This window comes from Platalea leucorodia, assembly GCF_965183815.1.
Source record: "Platalea leucorodia genome assembly, chromosome: 2".
NCBI lineage: Eukaryota > Metazoa > Chordata > Aves > Pelecaniformes > Threskiornithidae > Platalea > Platalea leucorodia.
Genome location: NC_138824.1, coordinates 66,018,334 through 66,045,870, shown reverse-complemented (window position 1 = coordinate 66,045,870; position 27,537 = coordinate 66,018,334). Strand labels below are relative to the sequence as shown.

Sequence of the window (27,537 nt, the reverse complement as noted above, 5' to 3'; positions counted from 1 at the left end):
AGAGGCGCGGCAGCAGCAGCTAGTGCGGGTGGCGGGGGGGGAGCGGAGGGAGAGTGTCACGTGGCTGCCGGGGTCGTTCCCACTGCGCCGCGGTTGGCAGCTGGCTCGCGCCCGTGCCTTGCCGGGTACCGGAAGTGGGGCCGAAGCTGCCGGAAGCGCTGCGCCGGCTGCCGGAAAGTGCGGCGCCGCGGCTTGAGGGTGGGCTGGCGGTGGGGCAGGGCCGGCCGGGGCTGCCCGGCGGCGAGGGTAAGGGGCGGAGGGGCCGCCGGGAGCACGCTGGGGCTGTGCAGTCGTGTGCGAGCGGGGCCGCTTCCCCCCACCGCGCTCCTGCCTCCGCTAACGGCTGCCCTCCCTCCGCTTTCGGCACTCGTGGGCTTCCAGGACGCTCCGCCCTCCTCGGGGCCTTTGCGCCGGGGTTTCTCCTCCGCACGGAGCTTCCGTCTGTGCTCCGCTCCGGCCTGCCCTGCTCTCCCTTCCCGCCCGCCCGCCCACGGGAGGTTTGATAAAGTCGGCCCGTGTTTCCTCGGGGCGAAGAGGGGGTCTGCGTGAGATGCTGTCGCTTTGCTGTTCTCTTAAACTCCTCTTCGTTTTGCAGGATGTGATACAACTGCCTTTTACTTGGGACACCTGCCTCTTCTGTTTTAATGGCGCACATCACCATAAACCAGTATTTGCAGCAAGTAAGCAAGGGTTGTTTTTTTTTTTTATCTGTGGGCACTGTTAGAATATGTGGATGTAATTTTTTTTTTCTGGAAATATGTTACCTTGTCTAAGAGATGAATCGACCTAGAATGTGTGATGTGGTAAAGAAATACACTTCTTAAGTCTGTACTAAGTATACCGGCTGTGTGCCAAGGATGTATACCTGGAATTTCTGAAAAGTATGATGGTTGTTGATAAGGGATAGCAAAGTAATATAAGAACTAGCGTGGTGGGATTGTGTGTGCGTGCAGTAACACATGTAGCTCGGGGATTCAAGAAATATAGGAATTTAAGAAGTATAGAAATGCAGAGACATGGTGTGTATGACATGGAGGATGGAGACACAGGAGCAGGGTCACAGGGATACCAGCTGGACTGAACTTTCAGTGTCAAGCTTTTAGTGTGACTACTTTTACCACTTCTTTCTGAAACATAATATTTTCATCATTGTTATCATCTTTCTTGCTTCAGTCAAACCAGTCGAGTGAAGGGCACAAAAAGAGAGTAATTGTTTGTCTTTTAGTCTCAAAAATGGAGTGGCTGGGATGTCTCAGGACAGTGATCTGCTCTGAAAAGTCAGCATCTTCTCCAGGTGGCAGTCCTTATGATCCCCTGTCGCCACATTCCATATCATATATGCTGTGTCTGTGCATTTAAACTGTCTGCATTTTCTTAAGTTTATGCACACCCCTCACCAATACCTTATCTCTTACAAAAACCCCATTTTGCTCTATGTCAAACTTGGACACTTTACTGATGGAATGGACACTCACTAGGTGAGGATGGAAATCCAAAGCAATGGGTAAGGAAGTGACAGATAGCAGGATGCGTAATGCTTAAAAACAAAGACAGGTAGATTAAACATGTAGCTATCATTCCAAAAGCAATGTCTGATATTAGACTAGCATCTGTATCGAATACTTTTGAAACCTGTCAAGGCTGTAAATGCTATATTCTGTGGGAGAACAATTTAATTCTGCTGCCTGCTAAAGATAACTCCTTGTAAAAAATAGTCTGTCTGAGCAGCATATTGTGACATTAAGCTGGAAATTTCTTCAGTTTTAGAAGTAGTTTTAGATATTACTTCTTAAGAGTTCCCTTCCCACTGCTTATGCTTTATTTGTCATATTTTTGTGTTCTGATAGGAAAAAAAAATCTTTTTTGCTGTATGGAAAGCCCATACCAAATGGGAAAAATCGTAGACTAAAATAACAAGGGAAGCAGCAAAAGAGGGAAAATCAACTGCTTAAACTCTTTAAGAGATTGGTGTTTTTTTCCAAAGTAAAGGAGAGCTAATTTTGTGGTTTGGAAGTAGTTTTTCTTATTAAATGTTAAATTCATATGAAATATATTTGCGAGTCCTGATTCATGACATGCAAATTCCATCTGCAGTATTGCAAACAAGAATACTCAAAGACTGTTTATGCCTTCACATATATGTTTGATGCCCGTAAGTCCGACTGGAATTTTAAGCTTAAGCAAATCTGGTTCACAACTGCCGTTTTACAATGCTAAACCCATGTAAGTTGTTTGGGGATTCTCTGGTTTGCTTGGATCCTACAAATAAGGAAAAAACCACAAAAAAACCCCTGCCCCACCTTCTCCCTGATACCTTTTTGAAAACGTGTGTATTTAAAGTACAATATTGATTCATTCAGTTTTAAAAACTCACATTTGGGTTGGTATTGATGTGGATGAACAGCGGTAACAAGAAGGTGGCTTTTGTAGTCATGTGGTAAATCTGTTGCATGGTTGTGCCTGGGTTTTATTCTGTAATGTGGCTGTTTTCTTTGATAGGTACAAGAAGCCATTGATAGCAGAGATGGACAATTTTGTGCAGAATTGGTATCATTTAAACATCCACATGTTGCAAACCCAAGGCTACAGGTGAGAATCTGTTTTTGACCTTTCTTTTGTTTTGCTTTCAGTTTTCCCAGCTCTCTATATGGGTTCCTGTCCATTGGCAATAAACCTCAGAAATCTGTTTCACAGGCCAGAGCAGGATCCCCTTGTAGGTTTGTTTCCCTTTTCTTCTTAGAAGGATATTATATATTTCCATTTTTTTCCTGGATGGCTTTTTGTGTTCCACTTTGAGTTGTTTTCTGGGTAGATACAGTCTTGAAAGTCCCTTCTGGCCAGGTCTACATTAGTTAGTAGCGTGGCACAGTGGAAGTGACTATGAAGAGAAAACCTGTGCGTAGCAAGGGTCCAGTGTTTGTGCTATATACATTTCAGCTGCTTTTATTTAAGGCTAGCTCTGATCAGGTTCTGGAGACAGAATGCACACTAGCAATTCATTACACTGGATGTGATTATTAATATAATTTAAGGTTCTGTTAGCGAAAGCATGTATGCATAAAACTGCCAGGATAAAATATCCATATGATGTTCTGTTTCTGATGCATTGGGTGTTCCTTTAATGTTGCATTGATTTATTCTATACTTAGCTTCCATCTCCAGAGGAGAAGTGTCAGCAAGTTTTGGAACCCCCATATGACGAAATGTTTGCAGCCCACTTAAGGTAAAGATGGACCAGGAATGTAAAGTCAGTTCTGAGGCATCCAGCAGGAATGGGGAAGGATATCCTTAAGATTACTTAGTTATTTTAAAGGGCTTACATCTGAAAACTTGCTATTTATTACTCTTATAAATAATGCTAGAACTGCAGGAAATAAAGACCTTCTCTTTCTTTTCCACGTAAAGTTTGCTTTATGTACCTGGCAGTCATCTGCATATAGCCATTGATGCAACTTGGGTTTCGGTGCTTGCTGTTTCCTTTGCTCTGCATTTACTAGCTGCACAAGAATTCAGAGTGAAATAAGTAAGGGAAATAATTATTTTTAAAAGGGAATTTTAGTCATGAAAGTACTCTTAAGACAGCTTTAAGACCTAAGTAGTTCTGTGAGGCTTTTATTTAAAAAAAAATTCTGCATTAACACAGTCTTTACTTCACTTTCAACAGTCTTGGATTTTTTTTTTTTTTGTCTATGCTAATCTTGGTGACAGTTTCAATAAGCATTAGCATATTACAGTTGATACTGTACATATTATACAAACAAATCCCCGTTCTTCTCTCAGATCAGTTTTCTACAATTATCGGGATTAGTGCTGTATTAAAATACTGGTGCCATTTTGTTAGGAACATTTCTAATCGTATTTCTGTGTCTCTCTTAAATAAACTGTAAAGCTGTATGCCTATTAAAAGGCAAAAAGAAATATTTGTCTTGCGTATATATTTTCTGATGGACTAATGCACTTTTTCTTTGACAGGTGTACTTACGCTGTGGGAAACCATGACTTCATAGAAGCATACAAATGCCAAACAGTTATCGTCCAATATCCTTTTCCATAAATCTTGTATATTGTTTTCAGATTAACTGTATGTCTTCTTGTAGAATAAATTATCTTTACCCCTTTTAAAATCTACTAGAATGTGATCTGCTTCCAAATACACTTCAGCTATTTAGGTTCTTAAGCAAGGAAATCCAGATACACTCTTCTTTCAACTTTCTGTAGGTCTAAGAAGGAATCTGTCACTTGGCTCTAAAATGGAAAATGAATTTCTCACAGAGTATAGGAGACCCTCAAATCGTTCATATACATCCCAGTTTGTACTTGGCTGGAGGGGAAGGTAGTGATAAAGAAAGCTGCTATCTTACCTGTAAGCGTGCGATGTTTCTCACAGCTGCTGCCTCACCAAGGAGCGCATGGCTGCACTCACGTTCTTCCCTATTGCATCTTTGCATCCTGACTCCTCATCTACTTGCTGCTTTGTTGGTTTCTGCCCTTTCACGTAGTGATAGGTGGTACCATACAACTGCTGTTTTTTCATATCTGGGCTTCATTTAATAGCATTTTAAATTCTCCTGAATCCAATACATCTTTCCTGCGAGCGTTTCAGGCACATAAAGAGGAAAACTGGTGAGTACATCAGAGCGAGCTGCTAAAAAAATAGATTCTCATCTTTCACTATCATAATACCATAGCAGTCAAACTAAAATGATGCCTATAGTTTTTATTCATCCCCAGTGATACTTAAATGCAGCCTGATTGTTTTTGCTGCCTGTTTGAGTTTTTAGATCCAAAAGTGTGAAAACTATACATCTAAGCTTAATTATGTAGAATGGTCCATAAGTAAACACGTGAAGAATTTGTTCAAGGTGAGATGGTATTTCATTAAAGCCACCGTAAAAAATGTTTGTGAATTAATTCTTCGTCCAGTGTAGGATTTCTGAAATGCCGAGATCTTGAAGACCTTTCCTTTTAAAAGGTGCATCCTTCCTTATTTAAAGATTAATGTATACTTTTCTAGCTTTATGACCAGCTGGCAAAAAAAAAAAACCTCATTTCTTATGTCTTACTTATTGCATGATTTGCATATACTAAGTGTACTATTTTTTAATTTTCCAGGGCTTTACCTATTATGTATGCTGTAGCCCTCGATCTTCGAATTTTTGCTAATAATGTAAGTAGATCTGATTAACAGCCTCATTACTTTTATCTGTTAGGAGTTTCCATGGTGGAAGTATTTTAGACTTTATTGCATAGCCTAATTTTGCTCAGTACTGTTTAACTCCTCATTTAGGATTTTGTTGACACACTAAATTCATCCAGTCCTATTGAAAAACTAGGTTGCTCAGTCTGCCCGCCTCCCATTTGCAGCTTGAACTAGAGAGGTTCTGAGGACCTGCACGCAACTCACAGCAGTTCCTTAGAGCATATGAAAGTGATTAAGTACTATCTTTATAGAGTAGCATGGGTGGCACAACTCACCATTTCCATGTGTTATTCTTGGGATTTGGTGGAGTCTTTATAAGGGTGGAGATATCCCAGACAACTGAGCTAATCTAACCACTTGCCACATCTGAAGAGGGAAGTTGCTGCCTCTTTTCCCCTCTTCCAGCTGCATGTACTGCTTTTGATGCTCATTGGAGCCCTTGCTGAGCCCATACATCTGCTGACAAGCAAAAAGACCCCCAAAGTTACATTATTTTTCTCAGGCTAGTGATTTGAAGTAGCTTGTGTAGGGATCTAATGAGAAGTGCTAGGCCAAGGTAAGTGGCAGGGTCATGATCTTGCTCATGGTCACTTTACCTGAAGAGGTGAAGCTAGAGTTCAAATTAGGTTAGAGTTTGACAATATCCAGTATTTTCAGCGTTTGTCCCCTCAGCGCTTTTTTGTGCCAACTCACCCACAAAACAACACATTTGGCATGCTTGCACAGAGAGTATTTTGTGTGTGTGTGTGTGTGTGTGTGTGCGTGCCTGCTCTGTAGCAAGTCTCAATGCTCAGTCTGAATAAGGCAAATTCGTATATTTGAGATGCATGAGAAAGGGGAAAGCGGGATCAGTCACGTTGGAAGTGTTTGAACTCTGTCTTCTAACCTTAGTATATTCAAAGGATACAGATACAGAGAAGACTTCTGCAGCAAAGGATGCATTTCCATTTCTTTTCCTTACGTTTCAGCTAGTGAGAATGCGAGCATTATAATAAAACTTTTTAGAAAGCACATAGTAAACATCTACTCACTATTTTTTCCCCCAACTCTTCTTTGTTGTTTACATTCTGCATTAATCAGTGCATGGATTTTTCCCATGTGTTGGCAACTCATTTTTTTGTCTCTTGCTGCTGTAACATATTTTTTGCATTTCTTTGGAAAATCCCAGGTCCTAGCAGTATGTGTTACTACTAGAAAATGTTGAATATGGTTTAGAAAGAAAATCTAGTCCTTGTGGCTGTGGAGAGAAGCTTAATTATAAATTCTGAAACTCAAACTCAACGACTGGGAAATCATTTTAGTTTGCTTTTGTTCAAAAGACTTTTTTTTGCCAGACTCTTGGTCTTTGAAAACTTGAGTTGAAGTGTTAGTGCTCCAATTCAGCTATCGGATGATCCCAAATTTAGGTTTCTGTGAGCTGCATTAAGCTTAGTGGCGCTAAAGGTAATAGCGGTCAGTGCTGTTTTCAAAGGACTGTCCTCCTGTGCATTAGGTTTGGTATGTGTTCAGGAGCCTCTCTGAGTGTTTTCTTTTATTCTGTGAACTTGACTGCTTTCTAGATTTGGGGGATAGCAGGCATGACAAATATATTGCTGTAAGACTTTCTAAAATGCTGTATTAAGGAACTAAACTGTCTACAAGCCAGCGAACCAGGATGTGGAATTACACATTGTTTCTTGCTGTGTAATGATAGGCAGATCAACAACTAGTGAAGAAAGGAAAAAGCAAAGTTGGTGACATGTTGGAAAAAGCAGCAGAACTGCTGATGAGCTGTTTTCGAGTCTGTGCCAGTGACACGTAAGTGAAAGATCCTCTATAGAACTTGCATCATTAAATTTTTAAGAACTTAATGAACTTTACATAAGATTTTTCTACTTACTAAGACCATATCTAGGTAAGAATGAACACTTTTGAGGCTCGCTTCCTGTCATTTACAGTCGGTTCTGTTGACTATTAACTACAGCTGGAGAGGCCTCCCTTCAGGTTTAACATTCCTAGCAGATGTTGTTGGGAGGGACTGATTATTTCTCAGGAAAGATCATTAACACTTTTGTGCCCTGTTCAGTTGTGAAGTTTGCTTCATTATGGTTAGACGGAAGAGAGGTGACTGTTTGGTTTCCAGTCTTAGCAATTTTAACACTTCCAAAGTGAAGAAAATGCTTTTTTTTTTTTTTTTTTTTTTCATCTTTCACCTTGAATATTATAAGCAACTACTATGCTAGTGTTGTGTGTTACCTGCAGACTGGAGTGAGGACCCTGATGCAGATTAATAATATTTTGCATGACATCTCTTCATTATGTTGAAGAAATGTATCAGAGATGTTTAAAATTTAAGATGGGAACACATGTTCTGTTTTGACAGCTCTGGTAGGGTTTAAGGGAAGGAGTTTGGCCTTTTATTTTCAGACACCTATTTTTACCCTAAAAATCTGTATAATATCTATGGAAGGAGTTTACCATAAGGACAAAGTCATTGCTTTCTTACAATGTTCAGTACTAGTAGGTTTGTTTTCTTTTCTTATGACAGTCGAGCAGGCATTGAAGATTCCAAAAAGTGGGGCATGTTGTTTCTTGTGAATCAACTGTTTAAAATTTATTTTAAGGTAGGGTTCAAGTCTGGTAAGCTGTGTTTTGTATTTTGTATTTTAAGTCAAACCCACCCTTTTTTGTATGCTACTATGTATCTACACTCTCTGAGTAAAATGCAATTAATTTTTTTTTTAACAGATCAACAAGCTCCATCTATGTAAGCCCTTAATTAGAGCAATTGACAGCTCAAATCTGAAGGATGAATATAGTATGGCACAGCGAGTTACATACAGATATTACGTTGGACGCAAAGCCATGTTTGACAGTGACTTCAAGCAAGGTACTCTGTGCCAGTAAGACAGATTTAAAGTCTTGCTGCTTGGTGTGAAATCTGGCTGATGTCGCAGGTGTGTGACTCAAAATGTGTGTGAAAGGTGCAGTTGTGTTTGCATTGATCAAAGGAAAAGTCATGCTGAAAGATCCAAGTCCCACAGGCTGAGCCAGATCAGAGGTCAGATTACGTGACAATTCTAATTGTAGTATATGCCCAGTTTTAAAATACTTGTGTCAGTGAAGTTCTCTTTAGTCTTATGCATTGTGTGCATGCATAATAAAATGTATGAGCATCCAAAAGAATAGGTTTGTAAAAGGCTTCACAAAGGAGGCGCTGTGACTGTCTTGTCCTCTTCAAGTTGCTGCATGCCACGTAGGAAATCTTCAGCAAACCATACTGTAGAACTAGTTAATCAGTGCGTTGATTTTGGAAGATGTAGAAACCGCATTTCTGAGATCTCTTATTCACTAATAGAAATGCTTCTAGAGCTAAGGTGTACAACTTCCATCGCTAACCCAAGCCCCTGGCCAAAATCTATTCTGGAGCCAGTTTTGTCACTCTAAACAGTGTCTTCTGACTGTCAGGCTTGTCATTTTTTTTCTCTCGGTGAAAACTGATGAGAGATTTTCATGTTGTCATGCTGTGTGATCTCACTGGCACGTTTCTGCAGCTCAGCAGATGTGTGCATCGCATGCAGCTTACATCCTCTGAAGAACCTAATCTGTGAATTTAGAAAACAGAGTTCTGTTTCATCAGCGCTTCTTGAGATTCTCCCCTCCTGTAATAGTAGCACAGTAATATGACTGAAATGAGCTGAAAATTCCAATATTGCTTGTAACTGTTACCTCTGACATCTAGACCTTGACAAGTTTTCTTTGACTTTCTGAAGGAGGATTTATTTTTCTGGTAATACTTTGTATTTTGGGTGAATCTCCAATAATTCTTACAGCATTTTTCTTAATGTATTTTGATTGATCTGGTTCTTTTTTATATAATTTCAAATATCATGTGTTCAAGCTAGAGATAGACATTAAGCACAGAATTTGGGTTACAGTTTTAATTCATTCTTGTTGTTGACTGATGTTACTAGCACTTTTATTTGTGTCTGCAGCTGAAGAGTATCTGTCATTTGCCTTTGAGCATTGTCACCGCTCAAGCCAGAAGAACAAAAGAATGATTTTGATCTACCTGCTGCCAGTAAAAATGTTGTTGGTGAGTAGATGTTACTCTTCTAAATAATTTTTTGGGGACAGATAACCAAACTGATGCTCAGTATTGTTCTTGGTTTTCCCTTATTGGAATTCAGGGGCTCTCTGTGCCTGACCCCCATAAGAGCCAGCACACACATGCTTTGTTGCGTGAGGACAAAAAGGGTTGAATTGTCATTTGTAGCAACACAGGAAAGGAGGGGGGGGGGGGGGGACCAACCAACCAAAACCCCCACCCTTCTTTCCCCCTGCCTTCCTCCCACCCCTCCTAAAGGTGCAACCTGAGGTTACTTCTGGAACAAAGCTAACTTTGAGTTCTTTGGAGAAGCACTTAACAGTGTAATTTATGTAGCAGAGTGCCTGTCTGGTGACCCGCTGCAAAGATGGGCCAGGGCATGTGTGGATTCACTAGTACAAACCCGTCTGCTTCTTTCACCTGGTGAAGGGAAGGAAGACGTGCAAACAGATGGCTGAAGACTGTTGAGGGGAGGTTGCCACAGGAGGGAAAGGCTTCCTATCTTTGGGTTTTCTGTTTGCACCTTCGAGGTGCATGTCAGAAGGGTCATGAAGTACAGCGTTTTGATTTTGAACAAATCAAATGAAGACTGGTTACTATTTGATCATTTCATCTTTGTATTAAAAGAATTAAGCACATCTCTGCTTCTTGTTCCCATCCTTTCCCATGTGCTGTGCTGGCATTTGTGTATCCCTGAGTTAGTGGGATTATGCTAACAATTAATTCAGTGTAACTGAGGGGACAATAACTAGATTTTAGAGTTTCCTGTTCCTGAACCTATTACTAAAGTTACCCACGGAGAATGTTGTTATCACCTGCTTCCATGAGTTGCCATCTTTCACCTTTGCCTCAACCTGTTTATGACCATCATCCTCCCTTTTGCATTCAGTGCTCCCTTTCCAGTCCCTTGCAGTGTCGAGTGGGTAAAGCGGCAGCATAGTGGGTATGATAGTTGGCTTCTGTTTTTCATTGTTTATTTATTGACTTTCTTACTGGTTGTTTTCAGATCAATCAATGGTAGGGTTGATAAAGGAAAAATAACAGTCTTCCTAAAAACTTTGTCCCAGTCTTGACTGGGTGCCTTAAACTGGTGGGTCCGTTAGTGCCTAGAATTACTGTGGCTTTTCTGGAGTAGTTCCAGTGTGCAAGAGGCACTGAAGAAAGTAGATAAAGGTCATTGTTTTTACAGTTGCTTTTTTTAATCAGAGCCCCAACATTAACGCTAACCTTAAACTGTACTAAAATAGCTTGGATGTTTTGTTTTTTTTTTATTCCTAGCACGTCTCAGTAACCATGCAGCTGAGTTCTGCTCTCAGCTAATCCTCCAACCAGGAAGCGAGTTACCAGCAGCATAGCATGATGGTAACTAAATTTAAAGTCTGACCCAAGTCAATGTGCAATCTGATCTCTGCTGTGCAGGAGGGAAAAAAAAACAGGTTTCTTTCTGATAATGCAGGTGGTCCAGTCTTACCTGATCTAGCAATGAGAATTAATTTTGTTTCTTTAAATTTAAACTTTCTCTCTTTTTTTTTTTTTGTTTTGTTTCGTTCTTTGAGAGGACATTTTTATTTCCACATGGAGGCATAGTGAACAAAAAATCTGGTACAGGCTGCGCTAGCACTTGATAGCGCTGAAGCACTGCTTGTATAATTAGTAATGCTTGGGATTCCCGCAGTTCTTCTGTTTGCAGATTAGATCATACAGCCATGACATAATATTTGGATCTGCCTAGGCCGCATGTCACAGGATCTTGATTTTACAAGTTTGATAACTGTTCCCCAACATTAAGAAATATTAAGAGACTCCCTAAACCATGATAAATAGGTAGTTATCATGAGTTGAGCTACAAGGTGTTTGGTGGGGGCAAGGGCGTTGTCGTACATACTTTTATTCACCTCTTATTCTGTAGAAAAAAAAAAAAAGTGGTTAAACATTTGTCTCTTTCTCTAACGAATGTTTTGATTGCTTACTAGATTACGTTTAAAATGCATTTGGCTTTATCCTGGAAAACTTGGAAACTGTTTATTTTTCAGGGCCATATGCCAACAGTTCAGCTCTTAAAAAAGTATGACCTTATGCAGTTTGCTGAAGTAACAAAGGCTGTGAGGTATGATGATTATTTTGTTGTGTTGTGTGTTAGTTCAACAAGTATTAAGTAAAAGGTATTTATTTGGGATGATTGAGGAAGGCAGGGGAGGGATATTCCTACCAAGTCAGACAATTCCTTTTCTTGTTTGGGTGAGACCTTCTCATGTTTTCATTTCTTCATCCTTGTAGTGAAGGCAATCTTCTCCTACTGAATGATGCTCTGACAAAGCATGAGACCTTCTTTATTCGATGTGGAATCTTTCTTATCCTTGAGAAGCTGAAAATCATCACGTACAGAAATCTTTTTAAGAAAGTGTAAGCATATCAAAAACTACATTTTTGCAAAAGCGTATTTCATATGGTTTCACCTAGGACGGAGATAAGAATTTATATGCTCCTTAGTTCTCTCTGAGAGCGCTGAATTCCTGTTAAAGTGAACTTATTGTAGAAAGGCCATTTTTCTAAGAACCAGAATTTTTAAGTTATTGTTTCTCAGTAACACATTTTTTTCTGTTGTTTCTTTCAGATATTTACTACTCAAAACCCATCAGCTATCTCTGGATGCCTTTCTGTTTGCCCTGAAATTCATGCAAGTAGATGATGTTGATATTGATGAAGTCCAGTGCATTTTAGCTAACCTTATATATATGGTATGTGCTAACCACTTGTTGTTTGGTCCTTCCAGACTTCAGACAGTAAAGAATATTAGGTAGAGAATAAAAGTTCATTACAAAAAACCATCAGTAATCCCAGGTTTTCTTGTGTAAAAAAGTTGACTCACTTGTGCCCCGAGTGAAATGTCTTCATTTGTCCTGAGGAGTTCCTCTAGTTCCTGCCTCTTGCAGGAATTGATTAAAACTGAAGTTGAATTTTACGTTACAAATCCAGTACTGACATTTCTATATATGCATAAATACTGATTTAAAAATACAAAATTGTAACTGGGACCAAAAGGGATTTGTTCTTCTGCATTTGAAGTAGGAGACTCTTGATGTTCTAACATTAGAAGAAATTAAACCCAGATTTCTTTGGTTTTGTTTCACATTTTGTCTTTTACTCTAAATGGATCTCAACTACTCATGAACAGATAAAGGCTTGAAATCGAGAGATTTCTAATAAATTGGAGGTTTTAGAGCAGCATTGCTATGTGAGCAAAAAACTGAACCACTTCTCTGTTTCTAAAACAGATTTTTTGGTTTGGTCTTGGAGTAACAGAGGGTGGGATGAGGTGACTGGAAGATTTCTTTCAGTGTTATAACACTACATGTCTGAAAAGGAAGTACTATGTCATTTAGTCTAGTAGGTTTGGAACAGTGATTAATTAAAATCCTCATTTTTAAAGTGAGCAAGAGTAAATGTAGAAACACTTCTGTAGAACTCTCTCTCCTCAGGGAAATGTAAGCAGACCAGTAGGGGGCCCTGGGAACGGGCTCTCGGTCTGACAGCACCATTAGTACCCAAACATGATTACCGTTGCAACTTTCTGCTTACTCTGTGAGTTGATCCACTTACGTAAATTGGATCCTTACAGGTACTAAGTACCGTAGCACAGTGGTGATTGATTATACACACACAGCTTTGCTTGATGTAGGCTGAAGGCAGCTGACGCTTTAGGCGTTGTGTTACCAGCTTCCAGTACTAATACTGTCTTTTTCTCCTCCTGCCAGGGTCACATTAAAGGCTATATATCTCATCAGCATCAAAAGCTTGTGGTCAGTAAGCAGAACCCATTTCCTCCGCTGTCAACAGTGTGTTGAGTATTGCATCTTATCCATGCAAGTACTTTTCAGATACTCAGCTTGCCCAGTGGAGCTGCTCCTAGTTGCCCCGGGAACATTGTAAATGACCTGGTTCGTGTCCAGGACTGGAATACCAGGAACTGTTTGTGGCTCCTTTCCCAGAATGATCAAGGCTGCCAGTGTTACAAAGTATGTTGGAATGAAATTCTAAGTTTTCAATTATAGTTTCTGCAAGCTTTCTAGATCATTTAAAGTATTTCATGAGGAAATAAAGCAAAGCATTCCAAATTCCTTCCAAACTACTTAAAGCTTTTATAAAGTACTTTGTGTTACTATTTCTGCATTTCTCTTTCAGAGAGGAGAAGTATCATCCTTTGTTACTTGTGTTAATCCATTCTTCAGAGTGGATATGATGTTTTCTTTCATGGTTTCTACTTTTTTAAAGTCTCTTCAATAATCTTGCTGGTATTAAATACTCTCTTCAAGCCTTCTCTAAAAACTAGGGAAGTGTTTGATGACTAAAAGCTTTACTGTGTCAGTGATACTTACAGGTTCAAGTAAATGTGGGATTTTTGTCTTTAGGTGCCCACAGATGGGTTTGGGTTTTTTTGATTCTGGTAATATTTTGTTTCATTTTCATTGTGATGAACAAAAGCTTATCTAAGTAACTTATCCATACTCTGCTTTATTCTGCTTCTGGGGGAAAAAAAACTGCCACTGGATCCATTATTTTAAGTGTTACTACCTTGAGGGTTTTGTTTGTTTGGGGGTAGTACAACATAACTTTGTCCATAGCGATGGGATGGTAGGTTTGGGGTTTTTAAATTATTTTTAAAGGAAATAAAACATTTTTTTCCCCTCTTTGAGAGTTGGGTTTTATTTTACCCACTAACTGATGTGGACATGATTCATAAGGGAAAACACAGGTGCCATGTATGAAGGGAAGCATTTTTTAGTGTGATGAGAGTGTCAAGTCCTACATAAACATAGACATTTAAAGGCTTGGAGTTCCTCTGGTCTTCATAAGTTTCACTTGTATGGATGCTAAAATAAGAATATGAATTTGCGAATCAAACCTCAGCGTAACAAGAATTAAAAAGACTCATTTCCTTCCAGCAACATTTAAAATCCCAGAAAAACATCAATGCTTTTTGAGTTTTAGGATGAACAGTTCTAGGAAACTTAAAGTTCAGTCAGTTTTTAGTAAAATAACTAGGTTTACCACATCGTGACTTTCACAGTACTGTGTGTCAACAGAAGAAGGAAAGACAAACAGGCTTTTCTGTAGGAATTGGAGTTGTATACATATAATTGTTGCAACTTCCATTGCTGCACATCGCGATAGAGAGTCAAATGGGGGTACTGGCTGCATCCAAATGTTTCTTTGCAGTGTTTGGTAGGGGTTTGGTGCTGGAGGGTTGGTTGTGTTTGTGTCTTATTTCATTTTTTGTTTAAACCATATCATATACCTCGCGGTGTTAGTGAATAGAAATGTTTCCCAGTCAGTGTCTTCTAGTGGCCAGGATCCCAGGATACCAGTCAGAAACCAAGTGCCCTTGTACTCGGTAGCTAAAAAGCTTCCTCCAGCCAGTTGTTTGTCTACAGCCTCCTGGAGGTGTCCACAAAACTGCCTGTTTGTGAGGCTTATGTTGAGTATTTGTTTGCAGTCCTCAGCAGGAAGGTATGAAACCTGCAGCTCATCACCTTGAAGTTCGTCACCTTCCATTCTCCAGCCGCTGACTGTACCAGCCAATTTGGGAATTAAAACGTGTTCTGCAAAGTCTCTTTCAGGGATGCATACAGGAAGCTGGTGGTTGTTGCACTCAACGTGCTCTTGGAGTTGTAGTAACGCAATGTTGTTCTCACCAGTGTCTTCTTCATACCGGATGTGTATGTGTTTCTCATTAACTTGCATGATCTTCTCAGTTGCACTTGTTCCATTACGCCCTGTGAAGCAATGACATCTCACTGCTCTTAGGAATAATTTATCAGAGACCTGAGAACTGCATGCAAACTGACAAGAGCTGCCTAGTCATGCTGAGAAATGCGTGCAGTAGAGAAACTAAAGGCGCTCTTTCTTGAAACATCTGCAGTAAAGGTAAACTAGGAATGATTATCTTGACAGCTTTTTAATGCTGTGTAGAAGCATGCATAATTTCAGAGGGAAGGACAAATACCCAACAAGAGAAGTAAATTTTAGCATGGAACAATTTTTTCCTTGGGGGACGGGGGGAGGAAGCCACATCTCAATCCAGCTGGTTTAGCTTATCCCTAGGTGCAGAGTTGTGAATTGCATTTGAGAGGTAGTTGTCTCTCTGCTTGCCTTGTAGACGGATGTGGGACAGCCATAGTTCTAGCTCAAGATACTTAACTGAGATGCTTAACTGAGATGACAGCAGATTTGTTTCCTTTAACAATATTTTTATACAGCAGAAATTTTACTAAGCTTTTTTAGATTTAGCTTGTCACTACTAAAATGTGCTACAACAAAAGAAAACGTGTTTGAGCACCTACCCGCACCAACCCTGATTTCAAAATTGCTGTGCAGAAGGGCGCACTCTGCTGTAGTCAGTACAAAATTACTTTTCAGCAGCACTCCTCCACAGAAGCCCTTTCCTTCTGAGTTTAGCAGCAGGACCTAAGAAAATGCAAAAAGATGATAGATAGCACTGTCCACGTAAGGTTGAGGGATAGGTTTTGTGACTTGCTAGAAATACCTGCCAAGGAAATTGTTTGTCACGTTTCTTCCTGGTTTCACTTATCAGATTATCACTGTCTTGAAGTCTCCCACAGGCACATTGATCTAGCAAATGAATTAAAAAACATCAGAACTTCGTTCTGTGTCATTTCAAGACAACTAATATCTGCAAATACTTTATTGCTTCTAGCTTGGCTTTGGAGTTTGTTTTTTGCACCGAGGAAAAGGACAATATCTCATCTGGTGAGAATTGGAATAATTCGCTTGACATCTGTAGTCTAATAGCTTAGTGATGGCGCTGAACATTTTGGGTCATTCCGTCAGGCTTGTGGTGACCAGATTTCATTGTGTCTGTAAGGAAACAAGGCTTCCTCTCCAGCCAACCATCACCACAGCTTGCTTCCTCATCTTTGTATCCTGTATCTGAATTGCGCCAAATACCCGATAGCTGTGGCCCAATCAGGACAAGGTAATCCTGGGTTTTCCTTGTTAGAGCCATCACTTTGTGTTCTGGTTCAGACAGCAAGTGTGCTTTTCAAGTGGATCCCCCAGTTACCTGCATTTATCACACTTTCTGTTCACCCTGTGGCATGGTCTTGGGTCACGCAAACTGGGTTCTGTTCAGGTGAAGCTAAACCAGAGGACACCCTCCAGGAGCGCACTTAATGTACTCACTCTCATAGCTAACGGGCGCTTAGCCCACAGGACCAAACTAGAGCTAGTCTGAAGTAAAGCCCACTTGAAATGGGCGTTGAGCGTGGACATCAAGCCTTCATCACCAAAAGTGTAGCTCTACAACTCCTATTTGGCTGCCCTCCTTGCTAATGTAGACAAGGGCCTAAGTACACTACTGTGGTTTTAGTAGACCTAGTTTATAAACTACTGCTTGAAACTAATTAACATGGCAGCAAATGTTGCCCTTCGTTTATCAGACCATCAGGTGCCTGATCAGAATCAGTTGAACCTCATTCCCAAGCAGACAGGTCTTCAGCGGAGTTACTCTTCACCAAGCACAGGAGTGGAAAACCCAGCCCCAGTGAGTGATGCGTAGGGTGACGCAAGTCCTCTCTGCAGACCCACACTTAAATGTTCAGATCAAATATTGCTTCTTTTTCCCCTGCTCTGTCATCTTGAGTGGTGGTCCCTAGATTCCTCCTTTTTTTGCCCGGATTGGAAGGTCAGTAATATTCTCATCACTGGAGTCTCCAAGCAGGCTGATCGCATCTGGATATCAGGTGGTGGCCTGCCCACCCCAGCACTGAGCGTGTGCCCCCCATGCTTCCGTGCTCATGCCTACCTAATGCAATGCACTGTTTTTTGTCCTTCCCAAGCTCGTAGCCATCAGCACAGGAACAGCGGTAGGAATGACTTCCCGGGTAGCAGAAGTGGTGGCATCCTTCTTTTGCTTGGTGGCGACATTCATTTTTAGCTAAACGGAAGAAGCAGAGGAAAAGCATTGGGAACAGTTCAGCTGGAGTCTTCTTGCATAGCTTGAGTCCTCTTTACTAAGCATTTTATGTTTGCTCGTTTTATGTGGAGGTGGGTGGGGACTCTGGCTTGGTAGTGTTTCCCACCGCATTATTTTTCCCCTTGGTAAGCAGAAATTGGAGACAGCTGAGTCTCTGCAGCTTCCACAGACTCCTTGCAAACTGCTCACCCAGCACCTCCCTGCACCAGACTGTCTGCACCCTTGAGTTTTGGGGAACATCAGTAGCCAAGGGTCAAACTAGGCCTTCCATGTGAACCCATGGAAGGATGCCATGGGTTTTCTTTTTGCTCTTTTAAATGCAACAGTAAGTGTCTGCACTGGGGGGACTGTTGCACATGTTAAGAAGGCAGGTATTGCTTCAGGAAGAAAAAGCCTAAAGCTTTCTACTTTTCAGCAAAAACAAATGCATAGCTCCTATTTCTCATGCTTGTGCTAAGAAAATTGAAATTAACAGCTGCCAAAGATAAGCAAAAAGAACGGGAGTATTAATCACCTTTGAAACACGCTCAGTCAACTTTCCATAGCTGAGCAAACACTTAAGCTTCAGCACAAAGCAACAGGAGGAACAGCCATTTGATGGTGGATCTAGCTCACAGATGGAGAAGTAGCAAAATATCCCACATAAAGTCACTCTCTAAGGCTCATGCTGGGCAGATCCAGTTTCCAGTGCTGGTCCAAACTGTGTCACCTTCTGTGCTCCCCAAGAAGCTGGTCTGTCTCTGTCCAGTCACACCCCTTATATAGAAAATGACCCTGCCTTGCGGCAACCAGGGCGTCTCCCACCCCAGGGGACCTCCAAGCCAGCAGAAATACTGATGTAAGGGCTGGAAAGTAGAACCTGGCAGATGTGAAAATGTAGGATCTGGCCCAGGGTGTTTCACGTGCCAGAAAGCGTCTGTTTTACTTTATGCCTTTTACACTTCCACTGAAAACGGTTTGTTTTCTGGAGTCCCTCTGTCCTGAGGGACTGTCGTGGGGGCGCCTGTGGCCTCGGAGGCACCGGGGTGGCTGGGAAGCCACTGCGGCACCACAGCCCTGGTTCTTCAGGCCATGCACTGCCTGGGGCCGTGGCAGGACAAGCAGCTGGGGAGCGTGGGTGGCAGTGGGCAGGGCTGCCCTTGGAGCCCACCCGTGACAGGGACTTGCTTCAGCCCTTCTGCTGCATCCCCAGAGAAGGGAGGCTCAGGGGGAAGAGGCAGCCTGCGTAACCTCGGGATGCCATAACATTTCAGTTGGCAGCACAAATCACCCCTGCTCTGCCAAGAACTGTGTGTTTTAACCTAAAAACTGATAACTGGCTGTAATGGGAGAGCCGTGTGTGGTCTCCCAGGGACCCCCTACAACAGGAGGAGATAGGGCTTCTCAAAAAAGGGGGCAATGCCTTACCGAAAGCACAGTTCTCTCCCTCGTAGCCCTCAGCGCAGGTGCAGGTGTAGCCACGAATGCTGTCCTCGCACACGCCATTGTGCTGGCAGGGGCTCGACGAGCACCTCCTGCCGCCTGCAGAAATGCCGCAAGAGAGAGACGAGTCACCACCACTGCTGACCCGAATTACGCAGCCCCCTTCCCAGCACGCGAGCCGCTCGGAGAAGCATTGCAAAAAGCAGTTTGGAAGGAAATGGGCTACATCTCACCAAACTGCTCTTCAGGAGTAGTTTTAGCTCCTCAGGAGTAATTTTAGCCCAAGTCTCTGCTTCCAGAGGTGCTCCTGCAGCCCCTGGCAGGGAGGCCGGGAGGTGCCCAGAGGCAGAGCCCACTTCTGGAGGATGGATGCACTGCTTCAGGGAAAAGCACTGACTTACAGTCCATGTGCTTGTTACAAATGTACTATGTACTACTGGCATTTTAGGTCTCCTGTGGTAGGTTGATATTCATATGGGTTAAAAAAAAAAAATTATTATATGCATATATGGATTAAAAAACTTGGCATCAAAATTATACAGCAAGCAACATCAAACTAGGAGGAAATCTGGCTTTACACATGTACAATTATTATACAGCAGCTTGGACACTAGCAAGCTTAGTCCTTCTGACGAACCAAATGTTGAAACCAGAGGATGCTTCGCTACAGGTGAAGCACCAGGCAGAGCTGCCAGTTTCCCTTTAAGCTGCTCACTGGAAACCCCCCAAACCAGTTTGGAAATGTTCTCCAAATAACTGCTTATTGTAGGCACAGGCACTCAGGGAGCAAGCCAGAAAAGCCTAACCCGGGACATGCTCTCCAACCTTTCTAAAATTTAAAACTTCATCAGAGAGGTTAGTTAACCTAATCAGTCAGCTTGCTGCTCTAATTGATATCAGGGATGGAAAGGTGAAAACTCTGCCTGGTACTGGGAAAAAAACCCAATCGCCATCTACTCAGGCTACGGGCACATGCCTCTTTTTGCTTTAGCAGTACTAAAATACTGGCTTAAAGCAGTTGCTGCCTTCAGCCCACCTGCAGTCAGATGCCACCAGCATAGCCTGGCACAATTTAGGTCTCCTGGGAGGGTTTTTGGGTGGGTTAGTGGGGTCTCATCAGCAGTGGTGGGTAGCTGGAGCTAGGGAAGGGCTGCACCTACAGCCTGAAGCAAGTTAGATGGTTTCAAGCTTCTGAAATGCATGCTCAAATATAGGTAAGGAAGTCTCAAAAAATGTCTGGGGTCAGGTGAGGTTCTGTAAGACTGGGAAAAAAGTAAACCTAGCACCTAGCTTTATTAAAGGAGGAAAGAGAAGGTTCAAGGAATTATAGAGAAATCAGCATGATTTCTGTTACTGGAAAGCTACTGGAATGATTAAACTGTTTGTAAGCATCCAGCAAAATAAGAAGGTGGTAAGTAACAACGAACATGCATTTTTCAAAATCAAATAATCCAAACCAATTAAACCTAACTGTATTATAGGATAAGGGACCTAGTGGGGAATTAGTGAACATCATAGAATAGAAATGTCTCAGATGACGTTGTTGTTAAGTGAGCTAGGAAAACACAGACTACTGTAAGACATGCACAAAACTGTTTGGAAAATTATGCTTAACGAGAGGTTATCAATAGCTAAGTTTATACTGTTAATAAGACAGGGCCAGGGAGAAGTGTGACCTCAGGCCAAGTGCCCTGACAGTGTACGTCCACACTAGAGCAAGGTGCTGCTACACCAGCTCTGACTTGAAGAGACCAAGGTGGAGCAGTACAAAGCAGAGCCAAAGGGTGAGCCAGCAGTTAGGTGGGTGCTCAGCCTTGCTCCCCAGCCCTCTTTTATTCACAGTGCAGATTTACCCACTGCACCCTGGACTATGGAAGGAAAGCAACACGGATACCAGAGGTCTAGAAAATGAGATTTTTCAGAAGACAGGATGAAAAAAATGGGTTTGTTTAGTGAGGAGGAAAGAAGCCATGAAGATGCACAGCAACACTCTTCAAAATGTTAGAAAAGATATCACAAAGAAGGAAACACACACTGCTGTTCTGTAGGAAGGCGACAGGACATGATGGCTTTCAATTACAGCGAGGAAGCCTGAGGCCGAAGCCAGTAGCGCATCCTGATTGTGGCTAAGCTTGTTTGGATGGACCATTCTCAACCAGTTGCCCTTCTCTCTTCATAGACTAGAGAGGAAGCCTTCATGACGTGCTTAGCACAAACATCCGATGACTGAAATGAGGAGAAGTTAATCCCACCCTCACAGAAGTAATGGAAGGCCAGATATTTAGCATAATTCTTCATAATATTTATATCACTGATGGGATTTTTCTATGTTACAGTTCCCTGGACTCAGTCAGTGTTCTAGTGGCTTCTGCAGAAAATTAATACTGACTGCTGGTTTTGCCACCTCCTTATCCACTGTCTAAACCTAAGATTAGAAATGAATAAAAGCTAAGTAAAAAACAAGAGAAAAGCTTAGGACGAGGCATGCAGAAAGGAGGGAGGGAATAAGGCATAGTCACCATAAGCTGGTGCCCCAGGCTCCTTGGTCAGGTGGCACCTAGTTACATCAGCCCCTCAGCTTTTACAGATTCATTTCTTGTCTGGACAGCTGCCACAGGACGATGCAGTGCTAGCATCCAGAGTCTGCAGGCAGTCCAGTAGCTTTTAACACCTATTTATCTCACTCAAATTTAGATGCTGAGTTTGTATTTGGGAGGTTTTGCTGGTAAAGCTGTGCTGGTCTATTGTATCAGCAAAGCAGATTTTCTCAGGTCCCAGGTTGTTTCAGTACAGCCTTAAGCTCAGGAAAAGGAATAACTTATTTACTGTGATAATATCTACTCACCTTCAACTTTTATTTGCTTTGCCGTCTTAAATGTTTTTCCTGTTTATGACTTTTTTAATCCTTTCACATCAAGACTTTTCCTCCTGCTTTACTACAGATATGACAAATAGTGACTGGGTGTTCCTTGTAGAATAAACTGCTAAAACCTCTCAGAAAACAAGCATTGGACTGAATCATAATGTTCATAGTGTGATGCTGCTGTGAAGGAGAGAAATCAAGAGGCCAGCTTACCATAGTAGGCATCCCAAAACATTTTCTGAAAAAAAAAAACCAGGGTGAAATTAGATTTTAATTCTCAAATAATCTCATCTTCCATAAATATTTCGTTAAACAAAAACATTATATGAGAGAATATATACTATGTTTTAACATTTACACAGTTGCACAACTGCAAATTCTGCCCTGCCAGCAAAATTTGAATGAGATGGGAGGGGGGGGGTTGCATCCTGCTCATGTTATTGTTTCTTAAGAAGCTATAAAGGAAAAGAAACACTTTGCAGGCAAGACGGAAACAGCTGAATCCTTTAGCAATACGGCTTCCTGGAAAAACTGGCCGGCCATTGTCTCTCTGGTGTGCAGCGGCCTGGGAAGTGACCCCGACCCGTCCTGTTGCATCCCGCTTGCCCCCCAGCAGGTGCTGCTGGAGGCAGAGGGGACAGCAGAGAGTGGAGCTGCAGGTCACTAACACTGCTCACCACCTTCATGTGCCCCGCTTTTCCCTGGGTACTGCAGCCGGCTCTGCTGCTGCTTTCCCCAAGGGGACACCTCTCCCCACTCCCTGTACCTCCTCCCCATCAACTTTCTCCAAAGCACTGGGACCGCCCGTGGGCAGCCCGATGGCTGTTTCCTCTGCTTTCCCTGCAAACGCAATCTCCAGCCAGATTCCTGTTAAAGAGCATGGCATCCAGCTGTACGTGTCAGGAGGGCCTCTTTCATGAGGGGACTTGCAGCTTTGTATAGGTCCCACTACGTGCTGGTGTGTTGCTTCCCTCCATCCCAACATCCCCTTGCCCCTCCTGGTCCCTCAGGGACGCTGAAGCTGCATTTCTCTGTGTGCGATCAGGATGGGACAACAGCCGTATACTTTCACAACATAAGGCGCAGGACACATCATTTTCAGGAGGGGACTTTAGAAGCGTCAGAGCTGACCTCTGCATTTCCATTTTGACCAGTGAGGACACCTGCTTTCTATCTATCTGCTGAGGTGCAAAGTGCAAAGATTTCACACGGGGAGAAACCCAAACAAATGAAGCAGGCCGTGGGGCTGAATTTGAAAGTAAAGGACTAAGGCAGTAATTTTTAATATGCATGCAGGTAAACAAAATACTTACGAGCATTTCATCATTTTCAAATACTTCTCTTGCTTCTTCATGCGTGCATCTCTCTTCAAGGCATTCCCTTTCCAAGCTGCCTTGGAGGACCTCCTCGAAAAGCAAGGAACTGGCACGCCTCTGTCTCTTGATAACTTTGTTTGCATCATCAGCTGATATAAACACTGAAACGTTGTATGACAAAATGCTAACATCAGTACTTAGATTCATTTCCTTATATATTTTCACAATTTTTTTCCATTTTTTTTAAAGTTCTTATTAAGCAGCCAATTTTAATCATGAAGAGAAATCTTTTGGCTGATTCAGGATTTCAGGCACATTAAACTTACGTACTGAAAGAGCCCTACTTTCTTAGCCCAAACTCAGCTGAGGAGTCATGACTCTTGGGGAGAGCCTGACTTGCTCCCCCGCAGAGGGAATTTGCAGCCCTTCCTGATGCATTTTTTCCCACACCAGACACACAGAGCAGTGTTGCTGTGGCATGTCCAGGGAAAGGGGAAAATTATTGTCATAAAGACAGAGGCTATTTTGAAAGACTGCATGGGGCTTCCTGACTCATCAATAGAAGTGAAAATCATTTGTATTAATTTATGACCATGAATCCAAACTGATGCCCTTTAGTCTTAGTTCATGGGGATTTTTTTTTTTGCTGAGAAGCAAAACTATGATATGGCTGAGTTCTCGATCAAATGTCTCTTAAGGAGAATAAATAAAAGCTACCCCTCAGCAATGCTCAGAGTTATGAGGGCTATATCATATACCATCCTTTATGTGCAAGATACCATAATCTTTTTGATTTGAGTAAAGAGGAGGAGCGATCAAAGACATGAGACTTATCAGATCTTAAAACTCCTCTTTGCAATGATGCCCGCAACAAAAATTGCCTGCCAGCCAGATGGCTGGTGCCGTGCTGGAGCCTTTGACATTTAGCAGCATGTGGCTGTGTGTGTCAGTGGGCGTTTGTCAGTTCTCCTGTGCTTGGAAAGTAAACCCATTGGGGCAGGGACTGTGTTGGTTTTTTTTTTCTGTAGTTTATACAGTGTTTGGGGGCCCAGCACTGCTGGGCACAAAGGTTGAAATAATCAATAATATTAGAATTGGAAAAAGTGACAACAATAACAAAAATTATTCTGAAACTGCACACAACTGCTTATTTATGCTTTTGAAGGATATTAGAAAAGAAAAAAGAAAAAGCTTCATGATTGTGTTTTACATTTTAAAGTGTTATCTGACAATCCAGTGCACATTTCTGCTGTGCAGTGGTTCCGATGCATCCAGTATAACTGGCAGTGCACTTCGGCTGCTGCCAGGCGCGTTTTGACCTTCTCAAGCAGTCACCATCTTTTTCTTCCTTGCCCAGCTCCTCCTTAATATGGGCCATGGAGGAGTAATACAGAAAGAAAAATTTCTTCAATTTCTTCATGCTATAAGAAGCATGCATCTCAGCCTCTTTTATAAGACTTATTTTTATTTCAGCAGCAACCAGAAATACAAAACAAAATTCTCTTTAATATCTGGGGCACTCTTTAAGAATGGTAAGAAAAGACAAAATACCACCCTGGTGTAAATGATGGTAATTCAAAATTACATTGCCTTAGTAACCTACTGCAGTTTTTACTTAGCTGTATGAAAAAAAAACCAATACAAAACAGGAGAAATGTAAGGAAAATAAGGAACAGACATTTTTCAATGGTGTCACCCTGCGCTACAAAGTAAACACCATACAAGGTACAAAATTGCTGGTGTGTTTAGAAGAGCAGTAGCACAAATGAGAATTAAAGCCGCAACAAAACAAAGGCCATACCTGTCTGCTCTGTCTGAAGGAAAAGGGCAGAGAGAAGAAACAATATTGTCCAAGAGCACCTTGCCATTGTTACCCTCTGAGCCTAATGGCCGCCGGCCTGCATTCCTGCAGCTCTTGGGGGAAATGGCTACAGGAGAGATGTTGAAGTTTAAAGTCCAGCTGCTCATGAGAAAACAAAACCTCCAAGGGCAAAGCCAGGCCTCAATGTCAACACATGAAAAAAAACTCAAAAAAACCTGCTTAGTGGTGCAACAGTGCCCCTTCTCTTAGTGCACTGGCTCAGCTCTGCTGAAAGCCCCTCCAAGATTTGGGTATTCCTCCCGCCCCCCAGCCTTCATTTACTGTAACACAAAACGGGCAAAGATGAACAGTATGAACATTTCTTCATACCATATCGAAGCACAAGCTGGATGATGACTGCAGGGATCAGTTTTATGGCATGGGTCTTTTTCATACATTGTCCCCACAAAACATTTGCCAAGGCTTAGTTGCACTGGTCAAATCCCATCGACTTTTGGAGCAAGCAAGGAACCGAGCATGGGATTTCCCCTGTAGGGATGTATCTGAACGGATATGGCATTTTTCTTTTTCACTGTTAAGTTTGTACTGCCCAGCCATGAAGGAGAGCATGGGAAACGCTTCCTGACTTCAGGATCCCGGTCACACACAGACACACAGAGTCTGTGAAAGGAGGCGTAAGTACGGAGCGGCCGGGAGCACCTCCCCGGGCTGCTGTGCCGCACACCCAGCAGCCGGGGCGGCCCTCCTGCCGGGCCCAGCGTGAGAGGAAGGATCCAGGCGCTGATGTGCACGGGCTGGGCTCTGCCATGGCAATGGTGCTGCAGGGAGTTTTTTGGCTCCCAGCACAGGCAGGCGCCTGGGAAGAGCAGGAAACCATTCTACAGTCAGAGTAACAACCGGTGAGAGGAAAAGGCTTTTTTTTATCTGAGTTAGAAACATAGAGACCATTCTGTGTTTTCATGTCATAAATTCCCAGCTATTATTTGACTATGCAGTTCTTGCAACAAAGTATAACTGAGCTGAGCATTCATGGGCAAATCCCCAAATAAAACTTCACTTTACATCAACTGCAGTTTTTAAAACTAGCTTCAGTGAGTACCGAGGCAGATGAGCAGGGCTGAAGCAGACCACATGCCTCACCAAGGCCAGCCCCTGCCGACCCAGGGCTGATGCTGCAGCTCACATCACGGACCCTAATCCTTCAGCAAATAACTAACCTTTGCATTAAAAGTGCATTGTGGGAGGTTTTTCCTGCACAGTCTCTGCTGGGATGTTGTTCCAGAAGTTCACTCGGAGTCAAAACCCTTCTAATATCAAGCTTGATTTTATTCACAACCAGTTCCATTACCTTATATATTTAATTTTTCCTCCTTGATATTTCTGCAGAACTAATTAATATAGCCTCCCATCCTCTTTGATTAACTATGTGGCGAGCTGTCTTTGGTAAATGATCTCTCCATGCTCTCCTCAGTCCCCTGAGGCCACCAAGCCCCATTGTACCTGTCCCAGCTGGGGGTTTCTTGGCCAGGGAAAGGGGGGGTACTGTTGCCAGTGGTCACATCTGGTGGGTGCTGGGGGGTTCAGCCAGCACTTCGTGTGCCCAGAAGCTGCTGCAGAGGCCTGGCACGGCAGTGGCTGCATTGCTTTTCCATACTCCTCTGGCCAACCATCCCCACGGGAGAGCCTGCCAGTGAGGCTGCTGCTGTAGCCCCTGCGGCCCCTGTCTGTTTGCCTTTACCTTCCCGTGATAACGAATATCATTACCCTGTGCATATGCAGTACGGTAAGTCTGGCTTCCTTCGGCATGCAAAACATGTCACCACTTGATGTCAGCACAGGACTTTGCAGAACCCAGCACAAAATTGCGGATCTGCAGATATTTTTTTTTTTTAAACAAGCTGTTTACATTTTGCAAAACTGTGTCAATTAAGGAACTCTGGTAGGTATAAGGTAATTATTCAAATTAGGTTAATAATAACACAGAGCTTCAGAAGCTGTATTTTCACCAGACCTTAGTTCACACAGTCATTTTTTCTTACTGTTTTTGTTCTAAACAAAGTATTCCTTGACTGAGCAGCTGGGTCCTTGGGGATGGGCCACAGCGCACTCAGTATGTTATGGCACTGACTTGGCTTTTTCTGTGTTGCTTTTATTGCAACAGGTCTTACTTTTTAATTTTCCTAATATTATGGAAAATTGCATAAAGAGGGGGTTTTAAAAGGGCAGTCCTTTCCTCACATGTTTCTTTATAAAGAGTTACTGGGATTTCTTTTTCCATTCCTTTAATTATCGCAGTGAGCACATGGAGACGTGTTTCAATAAGAAGGCCCACACCCCTATTTAGAATCATAGAATCGTTAAGGTTGGAAAAGACCCTTAAGATCATCGAGTCCGTTAACCTATCACTGCCAAGTCCACCACTAAACCATGTCCCTAAGCACCACATCTACCCATATCTTTTAAATACCTCCAGGGATGGAGACTCAACCACTGCCCTGGGCAGCCTGTTCCAGTGCCTGACCACCCTTTTGGTGAAGAAATTTTTCCTAATATCCAACCTAAACTTCCCCTGGCGCAGCTTGAGGCCGTTTCCTCTCATCCTATCCCTTGTTACTTGGGAGAAGAGACCGACCCCCACCTCGCTACAGCCTCCTTTCAGGCAGTTGCAGAGAGCAATAAGGTCTCCCCTCAGCCTCCTCTTCTCCAGGCTAAACATCCCCAGCTCCCTTAGCTGCTCCTCATAAGACTTGTGCTCCAGACCCTTCACCAGCTTCATTGCCCTCCTCTGGACACGCTCCAGCACCTCCATGTCCTTCTTGTAGTGAGGGGCCCAA

The 27,537-nt window shown here is 42.5% G+C and overlaps 2 protein-coding genes across 4 annotated transcripts; one reads left to right on the top strand and one right to left on the bottom strand.

The window, feature by feature from the left end:
• Positions 1-78: 78 nt before the first annotated feature.
• Positions 79-13,925, top strand: PCID2 (PCI domain containing 2). Of its 3 annotated transcripts, none has more exons than XM_082304452.1 (15): positions 79-125; positions 596-680; positions 2,500-2,589; positions 3,150-3,223; positions 3,973-4,040; positions 4,584-4,623; positions 5,113-5,167; positions 6,894-6,997; positions 7,728-7,803; positions 7,928-8,069; positions 9,175-9,275; positions 11,321-11,394; positions 11,565-11,690; positions 11,902-12,025; positions 13,043-13,925. In XM_082304452.1, the coding sequence occupies exons 2-15, from the start codon at positions 645-647 to the stop codon at positions 13,130-13,132; spliced, it is 1,200 nt and encodes a 399-aa protein (XP_082160578.1). In that variant the 5' UTR covers positions 79-125; positions 596-644; the 3' UTR covers positions 13,133-13,925. The 3 variants fall into 3 exon arrangements, with proteins under 3 accessions (XP_082160578.1, XP_082160576.1, XP_082160577.1); XM_082304450.1 differs by lacking the exon at positions 79-125 and adding an exon at positions 146-246; XM_082304451.1 differs by lacking the exon at positions 79-125 and adding an exon at positions 147-198.
• Positions 13,926-14,549: 624 nt separating this feature from the next.
• PROZ (protein Z, vitamin K dependent plasma glycoprotein) lies at positions 14,550-24,832 on the bottom strand (the record flags this gene model as incomplete). Its single annotated transcript, XM_082337870.1, has 8 exons — positions 24,683-24,832; positions 22,879-23,042; positions 21,779-21,803; positions 18,688-18,801; positions 17,110-17,241; positions 15,832-15,917; positions 15,629-15,752; positions 14,550-15,061 (listed from the first exon to the last, which is right to left on the bottom strand). Exons 1-8 carry the CDS (start codon positions 24,747-24,749, stop codon positions 14,550-14,552), a joined length of 1,224 nt encoding a protein of 407 aa, XP_082193996.1. The 5' UTR covers positions 24,750-24,832.
• Between the last annotated feature and the right edge of the window lie 2,705 nt (positions 24,833-27,537).

Excerpts from the sequence above, each read along its gene's own strand:
- PCID2 (XM_082304452.1), top strand. The coding sequence starts at position 645 with ATGGCGCACATCACCATAAACCAGTATTTGCAGCAA. Across the intron at positions 3,224-3,972 it reads ATGTTTGCAGCCCACTTAAG|GTGTACTTACGCTGTGGGAA; the intron begins GTAAAGATGGAC and ends TTTCTTTGACAG. Across the intron at positions 8,070-9,174 it reads TGACAGTGACTTCAAGCAAG|CTGAAGAGTATCTGTCATTT; the intron begins GTACTCTGTGCC and ends TTGTGTCTGCAG.